The sequence below is a fragment of the Schistocerca piceifrons genome, chromosome 3, assembly GCF_021461385.2.
Source record: "Schistocerca piceifrons isolate TAMUIC-IGC-003096 chromosome 3, iqSchPice1.1, whole genome shotgun sequence".
Lineage (NCBI taxonomy): Eukaryota > Metazoa > Arthropoda > Insecta > Orthoptera > Acrididae > Schistocerca > Schistocerca piceifrons.
Window position 1 is genome coordinate 388,555,229 of NC_060140.1, and position 24,941 is coordinate 388,580,169.

The following is a 24,941-nucleotide window of genomic DNA, read 5'->3' on the forward strand; positions in this document are numbered from 1 at the left end:
CTTTAGCCAGAAATTTGCTATTTTATCTTTTCCAGGGGCTTTCCAATTGTGAGTAGAATTAATTGCTTGGGTGACTGCATGTTGCAAAATTATCACTTTAGGCATTTGTGGTATCATCTTGTATGTGTCTGTTTCTGCCTGTATCCACCGTGGATGCCTGTTATGTTGTACCGGGTTTGACCATATGTTGCTCCAGAAATTTTCCACCGGTGTTATGTTTGGTGGATTGTCTATTTTAATGTGTGTGTTACCTATTGTCTGGTAAAATTTCTTTTGGTTTGTGGTGAATGTTTGGTTTTGTTTCCTTCTATTTTCACTTTTTTTGTATCTTCTAAGTCGTTTGGCCATTGCTTGTAATTTCTGCTTCTTTTCATCTAATTGCTCTATCGTTTCTTGTTGTGAGATTTTACCTAACCTTTTTCGTTTTTTGTCTGATATTTCATTTCTTATAAATGGTGTTAGCTGTCCAATGTCTTTTCTCAGTTTTTCTATTCTGATTTGTAGCCTGTGTTTCCATGCTGGTTTTGTGGGTTTCTTCTGTGTGTTGGTTGGTTCTGATCTCTGCCTAGTGTGTATATTTAGTGTAGTGAGTGCTCCTATATAAACCAGTAGTTGTAACTGTTCCATAGTTGTATTTTCATTTATTTTGTTGTGTATGATTGTGTTGATAGTTGTTATTGTTGTTTCGACTTGTGGGTTATTTGGGGGTCTATGCAAGAATGGTCTAATGTCTGTATTTGTGTCTTTGTATTCTATATATGTCAGCTGAAATTTTTCTTCTATATCTAACATGTGTGTCACTTCGTGTTCTATTTGTGCTTGTTCTGGTGGCTGTCTTAATATTTCGTTTTCCTCTGATTGTTTAATTGATGCGTGTTGTTCTTTGTTTGTTTGCTCTTGGATGTTTGAGTCCATTACTGTATTTTCTTCTTCTTCTGATTGCACATTATTTCGTTCCAGTATTTGTTGTACTTGTTGTTTGATGTTTTCTAATTTTGACTGGGGTATCCTGATATTATTATTATTATTATTACTAGCTGTAGTAGCAGTAATAGTAGTCTTTGTCGTCGTCCTAGTAGTAGTAGTGGTTGTTGTAGTAGTAATAGTAGTGGTGTTGGTCTATAGGAAAGTTACGTAAGTGTACATTAAAAGTGAAGGAAAAAGGGATCTTCCAATGCGTTTCTTAGTCTATCCAGAATATAGGCCACTGCATTCCAGAAACACATGTTATTGCTATATGTTTTAAGAAATTCAAGAATGAGTTCTTCCTGTGGTGTCACTGCAGGCACCACACTTGCTAGGTTGTAGGCTTCAAATCGGCCGTGGTCCGTCAGTACACATCAGACCCGCGAGTCGCCACTGTTGACGCTAGCAGACCGAGCGCCGCCACTCGGCTCGTCTTAACGAGACAAGCTAGCGCTTTGGCCAGTTCTACAGTTGACTTTAATAGGAATGGTTCACTCTGATATCTCATTTGTAGAGACGCTAGTTAGCATACCCTTTAGCTAAGTCAGTAGCTACTACCTAGCTAGGCGCCATACACAGTTTATGCATTGACAATTCATCTATTTGTGTGAAGCAATCAGACTTGTAAAGAAGTATGCGCAGTTCAGTCTATAACTGCACTGGTAAATATTATTGTACAAATTCAAGATCGATGTTCACTGCTGATGCTGAATTAAAACTAAGTATTTAATTGTAATCCTGTCTACTAACTTTCTAATCACCTAAGATGTTCCAGATACATACCATCAAGTATAGTTCATTGATCCTCACATCAGCCTATGTGATCAACGTGTGCAATTAATGGCACCCCTCGTGATCAGACTAAGAGTCAAATTGTGTGGCTCAGCTGGGTCACCCTTTTTCCATGAGGCCAATAGTTCTGCCTCATACAAATCACTTTCAGTCATTTCAGAATTCGATGTACATACGAATAGGGGTAACACATAGATTGCGAAGATGTGTTGTGCATAGCTCTTTGGCGCAGTCACATCGTTGCACGTGGAGTGAAAATTACAGTTTGGTCTTCTTCCAGACATCAGACGATGACAAGGAGGTTAGATAAGTGAACTGATTAAAAGGGTCTTGTTTTGTGTGTACTGCGAACTACTACTGCTGACATTTCGATTTTACTTAAAACAGTAACAAAACGATCAGCTGTTTCTCCATGATGCACCCCACGCTCGGCGAATAGAAATGGGCTTAGAAAAACATTTCTTCAACTTTCTGATGTGAGTATTTATACACGAAAGTATACCGTTCCGAAGCAGCTACTCATAACTTTCAATTCAAATGTTTTTTTCGTCTGGAATGTGTACCAATAATTTTTATACCATACTGCTTTGATTCTCACAAAAACCGTTACCTCAGTGCCGATAATCTTCAAATGTCCAAATGTGTGTGAAATATTATGGGACTTAACTGCTAAGGTCATCAGTCCCTAAGCTTACGCACTAGGCCTACTTAACCTAAATTATCCTAAGGACAAACACACACACCCATGCCTGAGGGAGGACTCGAACCTCCGCCGGGACCAGCCGCACAGGCCATGACTGCAGCGCCCGAGGCGGTTCGGCTAATCCCGCGCGGCCGACGATAATCTTAATTCAATCACTATATCTGGTAGTGAGAACATTAGAAAGGTCTTGTTTTGTGTGTACTCACCGAGTTACTACTGCTGACACTTCGATCTCACTTGAAACAGGAATAAAATTATCGGCTGTTTTGCCACGATGCACACCAGGCTTGATGAATGAGAATTGGCGTTACAAAAATTAGTTTTCATGTCTCGGTATCTGTAAATATTCATTCATGTATACTGTTTTACAGTACATACTCACAACTGACTGTCAGTGCAACGCATTAACGATATGAGCGTAGATTTAAGACAGGGCTTTAACAGAGAAACAGACTTCTAAGACTCCCCAAGATGGCGAACTCCTGGGCCCTCTGGCTTCAACTGACGTCTGTGCTCTGCATAGATAACGCCATCTCCCTTATCCTAACCTGCTTGATCCATGGAGGTTCCATGCCTTGAACCACAGGCCACAGATAACATAAACTGCACATAACGTCATTTTACTCAAACCAACATCTAACTCACATGACTCGGTGCACGAAGCCGAGCATGTTATTACGCATTTATAGTGCACAATTTATAACGTTTTTGTTACAGATCAAATGTTGTGCATTTTAACAGATACAGAAGTAAAGACCTTCACACGAGCTCAATTAGTCTTGCTTTGTATCCTACAGATTAGGTAAAGTGACGAAAATCTCAGTTGTGTGAGTGAATTACTTTAAAGTACTTGCAGAGGTATTTCCATTAGTTGAAAGTTAGGATGTAGTCTTTGGATGTAAAACTTGGGGAATGACTTTAGATTTTGAAACGACATGTCATTAATATCTAGCCCACTACAATTGTTTAATCAACATTTTATAATATATAACGCTTCCTATCTTGATATCTTTTCGGTGTCTGTACTGGACTAAGCAAAAGTAAGAAAAAATTTGTGCTGATCACGTGTAAATACCTGACATTATGCACACAAACGAATTTCCTTTCTAACAAAAGCTTACTAAAGCACTTCACACATATTCTTGTGGAATGCTGCGTTCGAAATTGTTATTTTGTCTTCCACTCCTGTGGAAGCTGCGAACTACAAGAATTCACAGTGAAAAAAGAAGTATTCACTATAGAAAATCATTGTGTCGCTTATTAAAAGCACTGTCAATTCGTCTCAACTTGACAACATGTAAAAACCATAACCACTGTTTTATTATCAGGAATTTCGGAGAAACTCGGTTAACTTCACTACAACATGTGCAAGAGAAGTACTACAGTTCATTGAATTGTTAAAATCAGTGCTTGATTTCAGCTGTAAACGAGAGAAACTTTAACTGTCAGCTCCATTTCACACAGCGCGTAATGACAGGAACTCTGCTTTCTGCCCCGAGTCATGTGACTGGATGTTGGTTTCCAGAGTTAACACAGCATAGATGGGGAAATGCGCGGGCCAAGTTATATCTGGTCTGTGCCTTGGACGATGCATTGTAACTTCTGTGCATGTGGAGTGAACTTTGCATTTTGTCTTTCTTCCAAGCGTTAAACATCTTTGGTCAGTGCTGTGCGGCGCACATGGAATGTGTTTGTTTATATTTATGTTAGGTTGAAATGAATAGCGTTTGAAAACTTTGAACTATACCTAGCACCAGTTTTTTGATTACTTGTTATCAGAGTTCAGTAATTTACGCAGGCTATCACGTTCGAGAGGGTAATAATGCGTTACTCTCATTTTGTAGATAATGAGTTGCGGACTGGGAAAAGTGTGTTAGTAGCACGGAAAAGAAAACCACCTTTCACCAAGTTTTTATACCTCTTTCACGAGACGTCATTGATGTGTTGCTGCCCGTTGTAAAGTCTACCGTTCACAATGCTTGATCTAAACTTGCTGAAAATTGGATTTGCGTTATTAACTCTGGTGATGATAGTTTTGGGAAGCCTTATGAATACAGTTGAGAAACGTTTGCCTAGTTTTGTGAAACAGACTTTTAGATACGGTAGATTCGCTTATCAAGGCAAAGATACGTTTCTGAAACCCATCGAAGTTCCTAAAAGGTAGGCCTATGTCGTAAGTAATTCTGACAGTTCAAGCGACTAAGAACTAGTGTTTGTATGAAATTGGTTTTTAAGATGTTTTTACACAGTTAGTAATTTTAGTTGAAATCTGCTTTTGATTGTGGACGTTAATTTAAATTACCAAACTGTACGGTATTGTAAATAGGGCTAATATATGCATAGAGCTCTCTTCCTTAACTGAGAATCCCTGAATTCTTTTTTGGATGATATTAATACCGTATAAAAGAATAGAGCTAATGTATGTATGGTGTCCACGTCTATGATTGAGATGCCCAGATTTTTTGGGCATAATATGAGTACCACTCAGAATGCGGTCATCATTCATATTCACACCACACACGATTCAGAGATTCAGCAAGTAACAAATTAAAACTTCGAATAAAATGGAGTATACAAGGCTTTTTTCACCTTTTGAACATTTTCAGTACAACCAGGGTTGACAAAGTTTGCATGAAACTGTAAACAAAGTACTACATAATATTTACACCCTGCATTTTACACATTACATGTTAGGCTAATTCTTTTCACATTATTGTAGGTTACAGTGCTAGTAGTAAGCCCTTTCTAAAGTTTTACTGTATTTATTATTTTAAATAATGTAACTTCACTGTATAGTATTTCTTATTTTTAGTCCATTTCCTATGTTTCTTTTTTTAAATTTATTATTCATACACTCTATATGGGCACTTTGTAGAGTTTTGTTAAGAGGCGTTAGAGCAAGTGAATCCTTCTCAACATGGGGTTGTAAGGGTCTTGCCCACTATACATCAACGGAAACGTCTGATTACACCCGTTGGCTTTGACATGTGATGTAATCCTGGTGTGGTGTGTGATGTCACGATGCCGCGGAGTTTAGTTTGTGAGTGTGAAGTGTTTATAGGTGTCGTTTTGATGCGGTCGGTGGTGCTCTCTGGTGGTGTGTTTATGGGTTGCGTGTTATGTGGTGTATAGGGTGTAGTTGCTTGTTAGTTCTTGGCGTGTTAGGTATTTGTGTTGACTGTATGTTTACAGGAATAGTTTTCAGTGAGTTAATGATTTAGTTTTTGTTGTGTCTAAATTATTGTAGTGTTGTTTGGTATTCACCATGTGTGAATTTTTTTTTTATTGCTTTGCTTATGCCTTTATTGGGTATGGATATGACTGACAAATTGAATAGTACATGTTTGTGTGCGTAGATGGAGGACAGTGCTTTGTCCCACATCAAATTTCTCCAGCTTTTTGGGCTGTTGGCCGAAGGGGTGAAGTGCTCTGTCTGTCTGGAGGAAATGCAATTGACAAAAGTTCCGACGTCTCGGGCCAGGGACGGCTACATGTGGAGATGCCATAGGGATAACCTATGGCTCTCTATATGGTGAGGTTCCTGGTTTGAGAAGTCTAGGCTGGGCATGCGAGAAATTGTGTTAATGACTTATCGTTTTTGTCATCCTCTCACAGTTTCTGTGCGCATGAGATTGGTGTGAGTGAGAGGACTGTGCTTGATTAGTTTTCATTTTGTCGTAAAGTGTGTTTGGAGTATATTAACTACAGGGGTAAGTTGGGTGGGCCTGGGGTGGTGGTGGTGGTGGTGGTGGTGGTGGTGGTGGTGGTTGATGTGTCGCAGTTTGGGAGGAAGTAGTATGAGAGTGGTAACTCTTTGGTTGGTGTATGGATGTGGGGCGGCTGCTGTATCGGGGGGTGGTTTTTCAGAATGTGTATTTAGGGTTTTGGAGGGGCAGATGAAAAGGGAATTACTGGGATTAATTGAAAATTTCATAGAAGAGGGTAGTACCATAGTTGCAGGCGCAGATGCATTTTCATCTTTGGGTTGGGGTAAGCGGGGGTACAATCATTTAGTAGTCAATCATAGTGTTGAGTTTAACAATTTTGAGACCGGAGCCTGTATGAATACCATAGAGGGGCTTTGGGCAGTTGTTAAGTCACTTATTGGGAGGGGGAAGAGGCGCTCTTCTAACCTTCAGCCTCATTTAGATGAGTTCTGTTGGTGGAAGAGAGTCCCTGATGGTTATAGTATTTTTAGGTTTTTTTTTAAGGGCTATTAGTAGGATGTATCGGCCAAAGGTTGTTGGTTAGGGAGCTGTCGGGGAGGGGGGGGTTGGCTGCGGCTCGGGCGGAGAGGTGAGTTGTTGGCAGGGTTTTTTGTTTGGAGGTGGGGTGGGGAGTGGTGGTTGTTTTGTGATGTTGTTGTGGAGGATCTCTCTTGTTGCAGTTGTTGTTGAGTTTTAGTGTGTGATTGAGATATTTTTGGTTTTTATTTGTTTATGGGTCTTTGATTTTTTTTTGGGGGGGGGTTGGGAATTATTTTTAGTTGTGGTTTTCTGTGTGTGTGTGTGTGTGTGTGTGTGTGTGTGTGTGTGTGTGTGTGTGTGTGTGTGTCCTAGAGTGCAGTGCCGGAACTTTTTTGTAGTAAGTTGTATCTTTTTGGTTGGTTGGTGGGGTATTTGTTAGTTGTTTGGTTGTTGGTATTGGTGATTCGGTATTGTGAGTTGCTGTTGACCTATATAGGTCAAGGGAAGTGACCGATTCCAGAGGATATGGTGTGTAGTGAAATTTGGGAAGGTTGTGGGTCATTTTATTTTGTAGTTTTGTGTCGTTTGGTACAGTGGCGTGTGTTTGTATTTAGTTTGTCCCCACCAAAAAACCTCCAATTTCCTACACTTGTCCTGTTAGTTTCATTATATATTTTTGGAGGAAGATTTGTTTGATGGTTTTTCGATCTATTTTCGTGTTTGTTGTCATGTTCACATAATGACGTCGTAGGCATGATATGGAAATTGTTGTGAATTATTGTTTCCGCCATATTGGTGACATCATGGGTCAAAACAGGCAGGTGGAATCGGATGCTTCCGTGTTCCCCATGATGTCTTATAAAAGTTAACAGGCAGCTCAACAGGTGCACTGTCTTTCCCTTAGGAAGTAAATACATTCACATTACACAAAAAATGCACGTTTAATTGACATGCCTTACACCATACTAGCAAAAGTCCACTATAGTAAGGTGCCTTTGACTGATAGTTTAATTATCATTTGATCTGTTGTCTGGAGGAAGGAATAATGAAAGGCAAGGGACAGCTAGGTGATGAAGATACACGGGAAGGTCGTAAAATAAGTTGATAAATGGTTGTTGCTTAGAATGCGGTATACCGTGATGGTTCAGTTTTGGCAAGGGTAGGGGAATATGTAGACTGTGACTTTGTAGAACAGTTGGTTCTGAGATTGATCTGGAATGATTCAGATACACCACAAGAAAATGTAACCTTCATTATTATATACGTCATAATTGCTTACTGACGTGTAGGAAAACACCTAAAAAATTTTAGATGAGATTTACATTGTTTTATCATGGAAGGTGAAATGATGCATTTGCAGCTTTCTGTATGAAGAGGTGTGTTGTATGTAGCTGTTGGAACTGTTAGTTGCTTTTCCAGGGAGAAAAGAGGAGTGGGAAGGGTGGAAAGTACAGTAAGGTCACTCAAGACTCCAGGCTTAGGTGACCCTCCATCCGTTCTTTCCTTTAACGTATAATTTTTTTTCTAATGTTGAACTTATCAATCAACATTACTTAGAATTTATTCTCCCAATCATTTGGTCTCTCTATAATTTTACTCTTTCTCAAGTTTCCTTATGATACTATTTTTCATACAGTGGTGATTATGAGCAGTGCCTAATAGTGACAGTAAAATAGTGATTTGTGAATTGTCAAGAAAGACACATGTAAAATCTCTGCTTGAGCTACATATGCCGATCTAGTAAGCACTGATTACTTTTCATATTAGACAGAGAATATTTATTTTAGTGGCAAACTCAGCTCTGCAACAGCAGTTTATGTGTGCATGAATGAAGGAGAAGGAAAATGGAGCCAAACTTTATGGAAAAAAATATAGATTCAACAGTTTAGAGCTGAGAAGTATATTGTGTGATCAAACAGCATATTGCTATGCTCTACATGTATTGGTATAATGCTCAGTGCATTGGTGTTTTGGAGGTTATTCTAAGGCACTAAATTGTGTGGACTCCATTTTTATAGAGAATTCTCTTTGGAGTATTGCAATTTGTATATTAAAATAACATGTAAATTAGTTGTGTAGATATATGAAAATTTAGTTTGTACTGATCTCTGTAGAACATTTAACTATTTGCTCAGCAGCTCATAGCTTAATGTACTCCAGTTTTGGAAAAAGCTGCGTATAGGACCTCCTTGCATTTTTTAGTATGGCATGGGCATAAAAATTAGGCTTCATTGTCAGTCAGTTTGTTACCGCAATCAAATTTTCTGCTGTCTCATTCATTGGCTTCGCCAACTCACAACCAAATTGTCACCTTCAAACCGGAAAAATGGAAGCGTCCGATCCCACCCGTCTGCTTTGACCCATGAAGTCACAAATATGGGGGAAACGACCATAAACCACAATTCCAATATGGCGCATATAAAGTCGGTACGTACACATTATGAGGACGAAAATACATCGAAAAACAAACGCACACACTTTCCACAAAAAGCCTAATGACACTAACGGGACAAGCGCGGGAAATGGGGTGTTTTTGGGTGGGGGCAAACTAAATATAAACAAATTTAGACACCCGCCCCTATACAAAACCACATGAAACGACGAAAAAAACCGACATCACAAAACTCCCCAAATACCACTAAAAACAATATCATCTGAAATCGGACCCTTCCCTTGACCTATATAGCTCAACAGCAGCTCCCGATCCCATAAATTAGGATCAAACACTTCCGTTAGCCTATATAGATACCAATATCAACATACACAGCCACACATTGGGATGGGACACTTCCCTTGACCTGCGCACTGTTAATTTTATCCATCATAGCCATACCTGAACAAAAGCAACAACTGATTAATTTTACTAAAATTACCACACGATGTACAGCGAACAACACTAAATTAACCTTCGCACAAAATCGTTAACTCACTGAAGCGAATTCCACTACAAACACAGCCGACACACGAACAATTCTGGATAATGAGCAAAAGCAAACTGAGCCCATTACACCACACAAACAAAAACCCTGGACATACCACCAGAGAGCACAACAAACCACAACACAATGACATCTACAAACATGCCACACCCACAAACGATACTCCGCGCCATCATGACGTCACACACAACACCCTTACATCACGGGTCAAAGCTGACGCGTGGGATCGGATGCTTCTGTCGACCCTTCAAACCTAACCTTAGACCTGGGGTTGCGATACAGGTCAGGCTATCACCACAACCAGGTTGGATGTGGTTGGGACTTCTTTTACAGTCTTCTCAGTCTGTGACCCCCGACTGCCCCCCCTTTTTTTCTTCCAGTTTTTTTAATTTGGTCTCACCTTGTATGCCATTACCGTGTGATTAATGTTCATTAAGTTTTATAACTGGACTCCCCTGACTGGATCCATCCACTTTTAGCAGACCCTCTTTCTTCTGTAACTCACTTCGGAATCACGGGACTGATGACCTCGTCGTTTGGCCCCATAACCCCTCTGTCAGTCAATCAATCAATTATCACCAGAACCAAGATTGCAGGGGGGGGGGGGGGGGGAGAGACGAGACATGTAACTGGAGCCCTAGTGTCTGCAGGTTAGGCAGCTTCTAGGAAAGTGCTGTCTTGTTTTACAAATTGGTAGTTTCTGTAGCTGTGTAAATACGGTTTTGCATACTTTCAATTAAATTATACTTTTTTAAAAAATTATGGGACACAATTTTTGTGTAGTATTTACCATCAGGAGGTGACGGATGCGTATAAAGGTAGGCACAGTATACTTGTGTCTACAATTATATTTGTGTATAAGCAGTATTGAAATTTTGCCTCCTGAAGGAAAGTGATGGTTAGCAATTCTGTCTCATAATTTTATATAGTATTTGGAAGTGAATTTTTCTTTTGATAATATTACATTTTTAATCAGATGATGCTTACCTGTTGGCAGAAGTGTGGTGTTTCATGCAGGCTGTTCGTTTTTTCTCTGCAGGTGGTTTCGCCATTTTTATGTTTTTGGAGCTTTCTTCACATCATTAATATTTGTGGTTGTACTGAGAGTATACATTTTTCACGGCAAGCCACATCCATTGTTGCTTGCTTTACTGGATTTGCTTGGGTCAACTAGCCGCAGAGCAAATGGTAATTCTTCAATATTTTGTAATTTCCTGTTATGATATGGTATTGCTGTATCCGGAGTGAACTATAAACAATAGAAGAAGGGAAGATTATCAGCCAACCATTCAGGGAATACTAATGGCATTGTTAGTGATGTTGAGTGCTGTGGCCTGGCCATAATACAGAAACAGTGAATCTGCCTGCTGTCATTTTTTGTGTACTGTCTGTAATAATAAAAGTTCCTCCTGTTTCCAGGTTGCTCATATGTATAAGCTGCATGACAGAATAAGACTTTGAACTACACTGCCAACAATAGCCCTCTGTACACTGGCAGTACTTTAATCATTCTCAGTGTCTTCGCTGTGCTGAATTTTGTAGACAAATGTGAACACTCGCTAAACTCACAATCAGTACTGTCTGCCAATTAAATCGTGCTAGATTATCTTTGGTGAGGGAAAACTTTCAGTATCTTTGAAGTGTGTTCAGTTTGTATTGATTCAGCTAGCCCTCTTGTGCCCCTTTCCACCAGTTATTTGCTGCTCAACCAGGGAGTTTTGAGTGTCCTTGTGTTTCCTATTTTATTTTATCATCATCTATTCCTCCACTTTGTCTTTTTCCTCCCTATTTTGTACTTACTCTCTTCTGTTTTACCTGTTCTTTTTTTCTCATACCACTTTCTATTTTCTTCTTTTTCAAACGTTCATGTCTCTTCCACACTGCTTACCTAGACTCGCTATTATTTGATTAGATGTTTGACTTTTGTTGATTAACTACCACAGTTCGAATACAATCCCAAAAATACACTATAAAATGAACAGTGGCTAGTGTATTGAGACTGAATGGTGGAGACAGATTGTTAAATTTCAACAAAGAATTCTGATGTAGTGCCTGGGAAGTTGCATGTCACACCAACACACAACAAAGGAAATAAAAGCAATATGCTGATTATAGACCTGTATCACTGACGTTGATTTGTAGCAAGACTTTGGAACGTGTAGTGTGTTCCAGCATTATGAAATACACTGGTGAAAATGAACTATTGATACACAGCTACCATGAATTCAGAAAATATTGTTCTTGTGAAACACATTGGCTGTTCATTCTTATGAGGTGATGAGTAGTATCGACAGGAGCTGTCAAACTGATTCCATTTTTTTCTAGATTTTCAGAAGGCTTTTGACACTGTACATTACAAGTGACTTCTTATGATACTGCCTGTGTATGGAGTATTGTTTCTGTGTGTGACTAGGTTCATTATTTTCTGTCAAAAAGGTCACAATCTGTGGTAATTGACGGGGTGTTATTGAGTGAAACCAAAGTGATATCTGAAGTTCCCAAGAAACTGTTATAGGCCCACTACTGTTTTTAATGTATACAGACAGTGTAGGAGCCAATATGAGTATCCATCTCAGATAGTGTGTTGATAATGCTGTCATTTAGCATCTAATAAAGTCATCAGAAGATCAACATGAATAGCAAAATGCTTGAAATAGGTTTTCTACATGGTTCAAGAAGTAGTAGTTTAGCTTAAATAATAAAATGTGCAGAGATCCTCCATAAGAGTGCTAAAAAATCTCATTACACTTTGGTTATGCGATAAATAACACAAATTTAATGGTTGTACATTCAGTTACGTGCCAAAAGCAGAGTCGGCGAAAGGAGGTCCCTGACAGTTGACAATGCTACTGCCAGCTTTCAAGTGAAAAGTGAAAAAGGCTGCAAGTGAAAACAATAGTTATCTATAGAGCTACGGCATCACTGAAATGTCGCTATAGAGACATACAAAATCAAGTTATGTGACTGGTTGAGACTGACGTGCAAAGTAGCTTTGCCAAACCCACTGCAAACGTCAGAGAACATTTTTTACAAACTCTACTCTAGCGATTACCATTACAGACATCTTAAATTGAAGCAGTCACATTGGAAATATTATGAGGAAAACGAATCAAAGACTGTGTTTCATAGACAAAACACACTTACAAGATGCAACAGAACTACCGATGAGACTGCATACACTAATGAGTCAAGAAGCAAAATCCTAAATTTATCCAAACTGGTTTTGATGCCCGAGTCCAATGATGGCACAAATGTGTACAGCGGCATAGTGACCACAGCTTGTTCACAAAGAGAAGAGCAAGGGCTCCCTAGGCCTAAAATCAGCAGAAGTCGATAGGAGTCAGTTGGCTTTGTTCATCTGGGTGCTGCCTATCTCAGCAATCTAATACAGGACATTCTGTATGTAGCCATTGTGAAGTGATTGGTGTGCCATGTTGAACTCCACAATAAGATACTACATCACTCGATGGGTGACGATGAAGCACTTCCCTGCCCATAGAGGGCAACTCCTGATACTCTGGGCTAGGGGTAGCACATTACAGAGTGGACCAAGGAAGTTAATTAATGATATTGCTGAATGTTGCGAGCCAGATTGTTTCATCCTATCTCACCTGACAGGATGTACCATGACATGGGCAAGCTTCATCTCAGTGAAAACAATTTGCAGATTTTGCAAAGAGAATCCTGGGAAATTACCAGAAACTCCTGGCGAGAAGAATTAAATTTCAGTTCATATTTTTCTGTTCGGCAGTGCTTCAAAACTGCCTTCTGCTTTGTCTAAATTACTTTAAAGTGTCATTTTGTTTTGAGTGTAAAAGAATTTCTTGTTATTCAATAGGTGACACACATTTCTCTCAAACCCTAACATAGTCTGGTGGTTAAGGTGCTAGGTTGCAAGGCCAAAGGTGGTGGGCACAACTCCTGTCACACGTCAGGATTTTTTATTTTTGTGCACATCAAGCTAGAAATGCATCATGAAGTGGCTATCTGTTTTCCGAGATACATACTCACAGCTGTGGTTGCTCTGACTGTACAGTCTTTTGTGATAGAAATGACTGTCATCAGTATTTTTATTCAATTGCTCATGGCAGCAATGTGTGACACTTGCTACCGTAACCTACACTACTTTATAAGTGGTTTCTAAAAGTGGTTCATTTCCTTTTGGGCCTCTCCTCATTACTTCTAACTATACATTGTGCATCCAGTAATTCTGACATGGCTGTCTTGAAACAAACAATTGAAGAATTCTATATGGTGCAGAGATTGCTCCCAGTCTGCAGAAACTTCAGGCAATACTTAATGAAAATATCGACTGGAGTTGGGGTATTACATCTCTGTGGAATATTTCGTTATCCATGGGATTTATGTGGAAAAAAAGTACAGAATAAGAGATCTTTACTGCTAGAGCATTGAGACATTGTTGATTGGCAGAAATGAAATATGAGGAAAGCAGCCACAGAAATATTCTGTTTGAATGAAACATGGATAGACAGTAATATAATGGTAAATGTTGGCAGTAGGATGATGATGTCAGCTTTAAGAGATGGGGAACCTCCTCTAAAAGACTTGTTATTGGAAGCCTCGATTGAGGAAGAGTTTGTCAGAGAATCCCAACTATAGTTCTGGACTGAACCTACGAAAGGTGATTACCATAATCAAGTGACCGCTGTAAACTTTGAAAGCAGTTCTGCAGATATGATATATGATTCTCCCAAATCTTCTCAAAAGTCAATCATTGTAAGGAGCAAACCTCAATACCATAACAACAGACAGGTGGACAAAACACTCACATGATATGATACCAAAGTGAGGATGTAGGAATGGCTGCAAAAGAGGCGTGTTGCCTGCAATGAGAGCATGAGGAAGCAGGGTTGCTTGCTTTAATTCAAGAACATAGACCTGCTAGAGAAACATATGTAATTGATAATATGGCAAAAGAGGAAGGTCACTCGGTTGTGCACCTGCCACCCTATACTTGTGATTTGAGTGCAGTGGAACTGGCATGGACCACAGCACTTCAGGATAAATGTCTAAAGGTAATCTGTTTAAGATTGCAAGTGAATCCTTTCTGTCGGTAACTGCTAATGGCTGGGAAGGGTACTTCAGGAAGGTCCAGCAACTAGAAGGAGGGTACTGGAGGCGCAAAGGTGTCATCAAACTTGAAATAGATGAAATCAGTATCAACAATGGTAATATTGAATTGCAGTAGCAAAAATAATGTGTTATGCACAAATGAGAAACTTAATGAGACTGAGTCATAGTGATTTATTTTTCTGTTCATAGACAGACACTGTGTAGAGCAGTTGACAACTGTTGTGGTGGTGGCTAATAGATGCACTGCCAATGCCACTAGGAGTACAGGTTGCATTTGTACGCGAGTGTGTTTCCAGCACTGCTTGACATTAGCATGTTCCCCTCACACTGCCCCTCTCCTCTAGACAGTCTGTGTACTGGCGGTCAGTGGATGGAGCTTGCTTACCATTCTCCTTGCACCCCTCTCAGAATTTGCTCTTTGTCTTGTGAACAAACTGTAAGTTGAATGGTAGTGTTCTTTAGAGGACAGTTCAATCTTCTGCGCCAGTTCTGCTGTTACATGATCATTATTAAATTTTATACAAGAGAGGAGACATTGCTTTTTGAGTCAAGCTTCTATAATACAAATGACCCAAAAGTTATTCAAATACTTACATAAAACATCAGTATCATCATCTTAGTTACGAAGGTCACATATGCAGTCCAAACAGTAATCATAATTAGAAATGTTAATGTATTAGAAAGTATAATGGCAGTTTATATGGAGAAATGGAATGTAGATTCTTTTCTTTTGTAAGATGTCTCATCAGTATTTCTAAATGATGATTAACAGTGAAGGAACCCAGCATCCTTGATAGCGATGTTCAACTGTAGGAATGTCTAGGTGGTAGTGTTCACCCTGTTCATTCCTTACAGCACCCAAGTTTTAACAGAAAATATCAAGATACAAATATGAGAAGTGTATTTTTAGGGTTCAATTTTCCATTTGCTGTAGTTCTCCAACAGTGCATTTACTACAGAAACATGATGTCCTTCTCTTCTGTTGCCCAAAAGCCATGAACAGTGGCTTCAAAAGCAGTCCAAGAACGTAACTCGACATTTGTTACTTTAACATCAAAGGTCTCATTGATCAACAAATTTCTGATTTCTGGTCTGACAAACATAGCTTCTTCTGACTCGACTTGTTCTTGAGAAAGTTTATTCAAACAGTTCAAAGCGACACAGTGTTTATCAAGCCCCTTACAAAATTCTTCATCAGTCCTAATGTAATATGAAGCGGAAGCAGTGTGACTTTGCACAGCTGATAGATTATTCTTTACATTCTCCTGCCCAGCAGTATACAGTTGTCTCATTTGCCATTCTTTGAAATTGTAGTGGTTTTTAATGTCATGCTTGTTCCACAACTTCTGAAAACAACAGTGGTTTGTGAAAAAGTAAAGCAGTCATCAACCCAAAGGTTAGTTTGAGCACCAGAATGCTTTATTAGGCATGGTTTTATTGAAGGTGATATGCCCTTGCCCTCCTCTGACCTATAAACTGACTTAAACATCCAGTTAGAAGGGAACCTACAGTGTAATGTGGATTCTGAACAATGGTGCAAGTCATCATTTTCCAGCCTATAAACTATGAAGTAGCGCAACTTTTATATCACAAGTGATCAGCTACTCATAATTTAATTTCCTCCGGTAACAGGACATGAAACTCAAATTGGAGAGGCTTGCACATTGGTTGGGTTAACTCAGCCCTTTCAGAAGCTGGCAAAAAGGCAGTATGCAATACTGTTATGTTCTCCTTGTGATAACCATGGTCCATAAATGTTGACTGTTACGGTGAGTAGAATAATATTTCTTTGTGTTTATTTGTTTCACTGAACCAGAAAGTGAAGCTGAAGTGGCTCTCATATTTTTCCAGTTGTGTTTATTGTATTGTACACAAAAATAGGAAAAAATGTGAAAAAATATCAAATACCTTAAGAGCATTTCTTTTTGGCTTGCCTCTAGTACTTCCTTGAAAGAGCATCCCTTTTCACCGTCCAGTAATATTCACATAATAAAGCAGTACCCCATTTCCCTCTGTACCATTGCACCAAAATTCAAATCCCCCTCTGGTCATTCAGTTTAAGATTTTCCATTGTTTCAATAAGACTTTCAGGCCAAAGCCAGAATGTTTATTTCAGATGCGCCACAGCCAATTTGTTTCCTCAACTTTCTTCACTACAAGTTTGTTCACTGTGTCTTTACGACCTCAGCATTAAACTATTGTTTTCATCCTTCCCTTGATCAGTTCTGTGAAATGTTCCACCACCTTCTCCTGTGTCAGCTTTCATTTCCTTTCCATACTTGTAAGTGTTAGTATCTCACGTAACTCAGTCTGCAGTACCAAACTTACTAGTGTATCTGTTTTGAGATCTTTATTATCCCAACAAAGGATGGAAATTCAGAAGATTCGTGGCGGTCTGTATGCTACCTGAATCTTACCCATCACAGTGAGTAGTGGTCCATCTTCTCAGGCACTGTTCCTTTTCCATCCATGACTTCCATTGTCATAATTCTTTCTTCTGTTACCAAAGTCCATTTGTTTTGTAAGATGGGCTATGTCTTCCATAATCTAATTATGCTGTTTTTGTGACTGATCGGTAAGTGCCACGTTACAGATTCTATGGTTCTGTATTTGATAGCTTGTTAGTCCTGGTAACTTTTTTTCCGTATCATTTATCAAAAATTTCGCCACTGCAGCATCTTTAAGATCCTATGTTCAACTTTAGATCCCCCCTATCAATTATTCGATAAGTCCGTTCACAGTGCTGAGTAACACAATGACATGCCACCAGCAACAGGAACTTGTGGACATTGAAGCTGAGCCCTGTTGTGGTGTTCCAACTTTTGGTTGATGAGGAGCCAGTCTCTCTTACACCGTCATGTGCTTGATGTCTTAGGTTCGTTTTTCTCCTATTTTATGAAAAGATATGTATTTTCTTGCATTGTTGAGTTTAAAAATAGTACAATCAGGTATCTTACTTCCTAACAATCTGTGCAAATGTTCTGTTACGTGTTATATTTTATGCAGCACTATCATGTAAGCATTCCACTGTGCTGTAACTGATTTTGACTACACAGAGGTCATATCTAGACTGTCAATAGATGAAAGGAAGAGACTATTCTTTTGTACAAAGTTTGCCATTATCCTTTAGTCAAAGGTAAATAGCAAGTTCATAATATGCAAGGGTGTGCAAGTATTTAATTATGACATGTAGATAAGTTTACTGTAACTGTGTGACAGAGTACTTCTAGTAAGTTGACCATGATAAAATAGACATTTTATTTGAAGCTGTACTGGATCAGAATCTGTATTTTCTAATGCTCAGTGTTTCGATACAGCTTTTTTGATCAGAAATCCCTCATTCTGTATCAGAATAACAGAAAATAAGACATTTCATCTGTATGTTTAGTACGATGATGGTGAATTAGTTACATGAAGTGATGGCTTTTATTTTTAAAGCATGACTTCCCTGTAATATTCTTACATACTTTTTTTTTTTTTTATTCCAGTTTCACCTACGTCAGTATTGCTTGCTTTGTTCCTGTTAACTCTGCAGTCTTGGCACCGCTTTTATGAGACATGGGTCATTAGCATATATTCAAACTCATACATAAATATATATCATTACATCATTGGTTATGGACATTACTTCGGATCAGTTATGGCTGTCCTGTGTGAGTCTCCTGGTTTTATAAATAACCAAGGTAAGAAAATATAAAGACTTATTGTGTAATTATGGCCATGAACCAGACATAAAGGTGTTCCATTTATCTGATGATTGCAAGCACAGTGCAGTAGATGGCAGGCAGTGAGCACTCCATTGCTGGGTGAATCAGATGCCATGTTGCCCGTCTACTACTGCAGTACTAAATTTAAAATCTATGCAAATTTTGTACTCACCCATGTCATGCAAGGAGCTGCTGGAAATGCCTGCCATTGTTTTCCATACATTTCTCACATCTACTCAAGAAATTAATCATCACATGGTGTAATTCTCATTGAGAAATTGAATTAATTGACTTTCTTATATTATCATTGAGTTTCTGTAATGTGTGCAGATTCATTTTGTAAACTTTATTATCTTGTGCTCCCCACAGATAGAAATCACACTGGGTTAAATAGGGACTTCTAGTGGGCCAGATATTGTTGCTAATGTCTCTGTCATGGAACACACCATGAACTGCATGAAAAGAAACATTGGCTGTGTGAGCCCTTGCTGAATCCTGTAGAGAAAACCTGGGGCTTCATTCTGTGTCACTCAGTTTGTTAAAAATGGTTGCAAAATGTTTTGCATGTATCTTTCACTGTGTGATTAAAGAATTGGTCCTATTATTATGTCATCACTAACTGTGCATCTCACTCCTGTTTTCTGATTGTGAAAGGGATCTGTATGAAGCAGGAGACAAGATCTATTGTCACTCCAATGTCAACACTTTTGGGAACCATATATTACTGACTATAAGATGCTACAGACTGTAAGACGTACCTTAATTTTTAAGCAGTTTTTTTCAAAAATAACATTTTTACTATTTGTATTAAGTTACAAAGCCAGACTAAAAAAACCTTAGTTTATAAAACTGAACTGATCTTCAGAATCCCTGAAAATCATCATCTGAACTTTCTTCCTCCTCCTCCTCCTCCTCCTCCTCTCTGTCGTCATCATTGTCCTCTTCATATATAAGATTGTCTTCACTGTCATCAAGATCATTACTTATGCTGCAGTTTTGGAAATATTCCACTCTCATATACGCTTTAAATGGTTTAATTATTGAGACATCAAGAGGTTGCAATTGTGAAGTAAGTCCTCCTAGAATAACAGCAAGTTCTGTATTTCCCTGTCTCAATTTCTCTCCCACATAATTTTTCAAACGACTACTAAACTGGTCTAACACAAGAAGAGAACTCTTCTTCAATAAAGCACCTTCCCTTTTCTCCCACATTCTGTTAATCCATAATTTCATACCAGCCTCGTCCGTCCAACTCTTACGTACATGAACACCACCACCTGGCGATATTTCAGAAGGTTTTGGAACTGTTTTGCACTTGAATATGATCATTGGATTAAGTTTAGTACTGTCAGCACAACATGAAAGGACAACAGCGTAGTGCATTTTTTTCATGTCTATTTCTTTTTATAGTTAACGGTTTTCATGGCAAGAGTTCTGTAACTTGGCACATCAAATGTCAGAGGAGTTTGGTCCATATTAGCTTTTTGGCTTAGTTTCACATTGGTTTCCTTTTGATGTTGAATAATAAAGCAATGGAAAGATACTGGTAATATTCTCTCTTGCGGCAATTTCTGAGATGTTTTGGTTGTGGATCACATGCTTCCATGAGTATATGTCCATTTGTAAGATTGATGGGAATTTTAAATCAAACATTGAACATTTTTATATTAATTTTGAGTATAAGATGCACCTGAATTTTGGAGACATTTTTTTAAAAAGAAGTGTGTGTGTGTGTGTGTGTGTGTGTGTGTGTGTGTGTGTGTGTGTGTGTGTGTGTGTGTGTGTGTGTGTGTTTGTTTGTTTTCTAGTCCATAAAATATGGTACCCACTTAAATGGAACCAAGCCTCATCGTAAAACAGAATGCGGTACAGATTCACTTCACCATCATGTAGTTGTTTCAAAACCAATCTAACCCTGTGTGTAGGATCACCAGGTTAATGTTGTTGCAATACTATTACTTCATAGGGCCTTATCCCAAGTAACTTAGCAGCTCTTTGTTGCAGAGGTGCAAGAAGTTTGTTTTCGTTGTGCAAGATGTCTAGAAGACTTTATATGGGAGTTTTCCAGACACTGTACATTGTTGTTTATGCTTCTTGTCATGACACTTCCCACTTCACGAAATTTGTTCATTAATTTTTGATTTGCATCACGACTCAGAATTCGAACACTTACATTGTGACTGAACACTTGTTGTTGAATGAAATAATTCCATCTTGTCATTGTTGCATTCATGGACTTCACTGTACACTTGTAATGTTTGTTTCACTGTTGGAATGACACTGACCGAGATGTGGGACCCATTTGATCGATCGGTGAACCTCCGGTGGCCAGCAAACACAACCCTGCGTGTGCTGTCATCAGATAAATGGAACAGTCTGTATTTAATATATGTGTATGTTTATCCAGTTATAGATAAATAAGTTACAAAATCTTCTTTATATACAGTATATGTATGCTAAGTATGCTTACTGTTTGGCTAGTGGTCTATTTTACAGTGCTTTCTAGTTTGAGTCATAGTACATGGATCCCTTGAAGAGATCTCTGTGTGACTTGGAAAGAGTTCTCAGACATACATTGTATTAAGTTCAGTACAACAGAATACCTTAATCTTCTTGTAGAATTAATAAACAGCCAGTCAGTTTTCAAAGTGGAAAGTTTACTTAAACCCCTTTACTGTGGTTCCAATGTTCATAAAAATGTCTTCTTCAGAAGAAGACATTTTTAGAAATGTTGCAACAATGGTAAGGGACTTAAATAGACCTCCCATTTTTCAACTGACTGGCTTTTTATTACTTCTACAGGAAGATTTCATCATGTGATTCCTGCTCCAGCCATGTACAAAATTTCAAAAGAATGCCTTAAGTTTGTGAAATTACAGTATTACAAAGCTAATGTGCGGGGAGCTCACCTGACAGTAGCACATGTTGACATGTACTGTGTTATAGTTCAACAAACTTGAACACATGTAACTAGAGGTTGCAGCTGTTGGTAATTGTCTTGAGCACAAAAAATTCATGATTTTCAAAGTATAATAATACACTGAAGTGCCAAAGAAACTGGTATAGACATGCGTATTCAAATACAGAGACATGTAAATAGGCAGAATATGACACTAAGGTCGGCAATGCCTATATAAGACAAGAAGTGTCTGGGGTAGTTGTTAGATCGGTTACTGCAGCTACAAAGGCAGGTTATGAAGATTTAAGTGAGTTTGAACGTGATGATGTAGTTGGTGCACAGGTGATGGGACACAGCATTTCCGAGGTAACGATGAAATGGAGATTTCCGTGTATGACAATTTCACAAGTGTACCTTGAATATAAGAAATATGATAAAACATCAAATCTCGGACATTGTTGTGGCTGGAAAAAGATCCTATAAGAATGGGACCAACAATGACTGAAGAGAATTGTTCAGCATGACAGAAGTGCAACTCTTCTGCAGATTTCATTGCTGGAGCATCAACATGTGTTAGCTTGCAAACCATTCAACGAAACATTAATAATATGGGCTTTCTGAGCCAGAGGCCCACTCGTGTAACCTTGATGACTGCATGGCAGAATGCTTTATGCCTCGCCTGGGCCCGTCAACACTGACACTGGATCGTTGATGACTGGAAACGTCATGTGGTTGGACGAGTCTTGTTTCAAATTGTATTGAGTGGATGGACGTGTAGGGGTATGGAGACAACCTTATGAATCCATGGACCATGCATGTCAGCATGGGTCTGTTCAAGCTGGTGGAGGCTCTGTAATAGTGTGGGCCGTGTGAAGTTGGCGTGATACAGGACCCCTGATACGTCTAGATATGACTCGGACAGGTGACATGTAAGTAAGCATCCTGTTTGATCACCTGCACCCATTCAGCTTTTGTATGTCCATCCTTTTAGCAGGACGTTTCTGGGACGACGGCCGTTTACTATTGTGACAAAAAATAAAAAACACCTACAGCCATCCTTCTGATTTTATTTTATTTTGTCGCTACCAGTTTCAGTGCTTCATTGTGTCATCTTCAGGCTGTTTTGATGCGGTACAGGTTGATACAATCCCCATGCACAACCAATCAGTTGCCAGCACTACTGGATTCGCAGATAATGTGTCAGCACTCTAACCATCAACTGATGGACAGTGTGATGAAGTGTGAGGTCATCCACGTGAGTGCTAAAAGGAATCCGTTTAACTTTGTTCACACTATAAATCAGTCAAATCTAAAGGGTGTAAATTCAACTAAATACCTAGAAATTACAATTATACTGTGTTTTATTGGCAGAACACTTAGAAGATGCAACAGATCTTCTAGAGAGACTGCCTACACTATGCTTGTTTGCCCTCTTTTGGAGTTCTGTTGCATGGTGTGGTATCCTTTCTAGATAGGATTAGCGGGGTACATCAAGAAAGTTCAGAGAAGAGCAGCATGTTTTGTATTATCGAGAAATAGGGGAGAGAGTGTCATTGACTTGATACAAGATTTGGGGTGGAAAAATTAAAACAAGGTGTTTTTCATTGTGGCAGAATCTTCTCATGAAATTTCAGTAACCAACTTTCTCCCCTGAATGGGAAAATATTTTGTTGATTCTGACATACATAGGGAGAAAGGATCATTATTAATAGAGAATTATTGTGAAGGTGGTTCGATGAACCCCCTGCCAGGCACTTAAGTGTGATTTGCAGAGTATTGAGGTAGATGTACATTTAGGAAAACAGAAAGTGTAGTTTCAAGTGAACATTGGAGTATCTTGTGCAAGAAGAGATGGAGTGAATGAAACATTGTGATATGCTTGTAGGGAAGGCAGTGTGAAGCAGTCAAATGAGGAATGCTATGTGGTGAGCTGGAGAGAAGATAGGCATGTGAGGCGAGCAGCATGTCATGTCAAAGCTGGGGGGAATATAAAAAACATGAAGCCATGGATAAGGGACTGTAGGAATGTCGCCTGCAGGAACCAGTTTAATAAAGACATAGGGATCTTCTTTCTTTCACACTGCTGCTGTTCATTGGACACCTCTTGCAAGTCACAAAGATCAGTACTGTGCGCACATTGTAACATGCCACTTTTCATGGGGGATGCTGGGAATGTAATGGTAACTGTTTATTATATGGGCTGCTGCAGGAGGAACGGAAGTGTGTGTGTGTGTGTGTGTGTGTGTGTGTGGGGGGGGGGGGGGGGGGCAAGCAACATCATCTCCTCGCTAGGCAAGCAGCACACTAGAGTTAACATTGCATTCATGATACTTGCCACAATTCTGTATTACAGTAGTATGCTATGTTGTTTCCTAGCTAAGGTTAACAACAGATAAAAATAATCCACACCTGACCAAACACAACTGACTTCCTTCCATTCCTCCATTCCTGGGAAAGTTTCAAGTTACATTGTGCATGTAGTATTTCATATTCACATAATGTATTAGAGCTCTCAACACGTAGCACGTGCTGGTGGCGTAACATTTTAAACTAAATTGGGCATGTGAAATGTAAAATATTCTTGTGAGAAGCAGTTTTTCATCCCAAATGTAAATCCTAGTCTTTCATTTCTTTGTGTTTTATGTATCTCATCATCTGTCTGTTCATCCCATTCCTGCACCTTATTCTAAATCTATCCTTTCATTACACACACTAGGTCGTATTTTGTATCACTATATCACATTCTAGTCATAGAAGAACTTGCAAGCAGCAAATTGCCACAGTATAGGTTTTATAAAGTCAGGTGGATAATGAAAAAGCCGAATTTTGTTCATTAATAGTAGCACATCACTATGGGGACTGGTGGTCCAGATTTTCCTCTTCCTACCCGTTTTAATACATTCATGCATGTATTTCAATGATTCTGCTTATGGTGGTGATTGTTGACTTTTGTCATTGTGCACTTCGTTTCACAAATTTATGATCATATTTTCTCAATTGACCAGAACAAAGAGTGCAGTTAAATTTTGGAGACATCTCATTCCTTGAAGTCATTGGAGTGACTACGTTTCTTTGGGCATGCTACAATCAGTACAGGTCTGCGATAATTCTTGCAAACTTGAGAAAAAACAAAAATGGTAAGTGCATACCAGTTTTACCACAAATGTTCTCCAGAATTTTGTGTAGTGAATAATTACAATGTTTTCATCTTATCTGCCTAGTTAATACTTGTACAACTTTTCAGTTGTTAACATCATTTTAGTCACTGTCCTATGTTTTTAATTTGTTATTTTGTGAAAACTTAAGTTATTTCCTTGTGCAGTAGAATAGAAGACCCCTGCAACAAAAATGCAGTGTGGTCTAAATTTTCATGGTATAAATTTTTTTCCTCTATTTTACAGGATAACTTTCTCTACCATGTAGAAACTCTAGGGATTGATAGAAGAGAGGATATGGAACAAAAAAGATGTAATGAACTTCTGTCCAGATATGCATGGTTTCCATGCTAGAGACCATTTATTCAGTCATACATTCTTACAGAGACTGTGGTCTAATATGCACTGTACCATGCAGCCACAGATACAGTGTGTGTTGAAAATGGTTTCCATATGCCTCAATGCATGCTTATATGTGCCCTACCATGTTCTGTCTCAC

At 38.9% G+C, this 24,941-nt stretch overlaps 1 protein-coding gene across 1 annotated transcript in view; it reads left to right on the plus strand.

The window, feature by feature from the left end:
* Positions 1-4,111: 4,111 nt before the first annotated feature.
* Positions 4,112-24,941, plus strand: part of LOC124787870 (polyprenol reductase) — a 28,291-nt gene continuing 7,461 nt past the window's right edge. The window contains exons 1-4 of the mRNA XM_047254839.1: positions 4,112-4,621; positions 10,627-10,775; positions 18,170-18,364; positions 24,293-24,424. Coding sequence (XP_047110795.1) covers positions 4,437-4,621; positions 10,627-10,775; positions 18,170-18,364; positions 24,293-24,424 — 661 coding nt within the window. The 5' untranslated portion in view covers positions 4,112-4,436. The remainder of the gene's footprint in view (positions 4,622-10,626; positions 10,776-18,169; positions 18,365-24,292; positions 24,425-24,941) is intronic.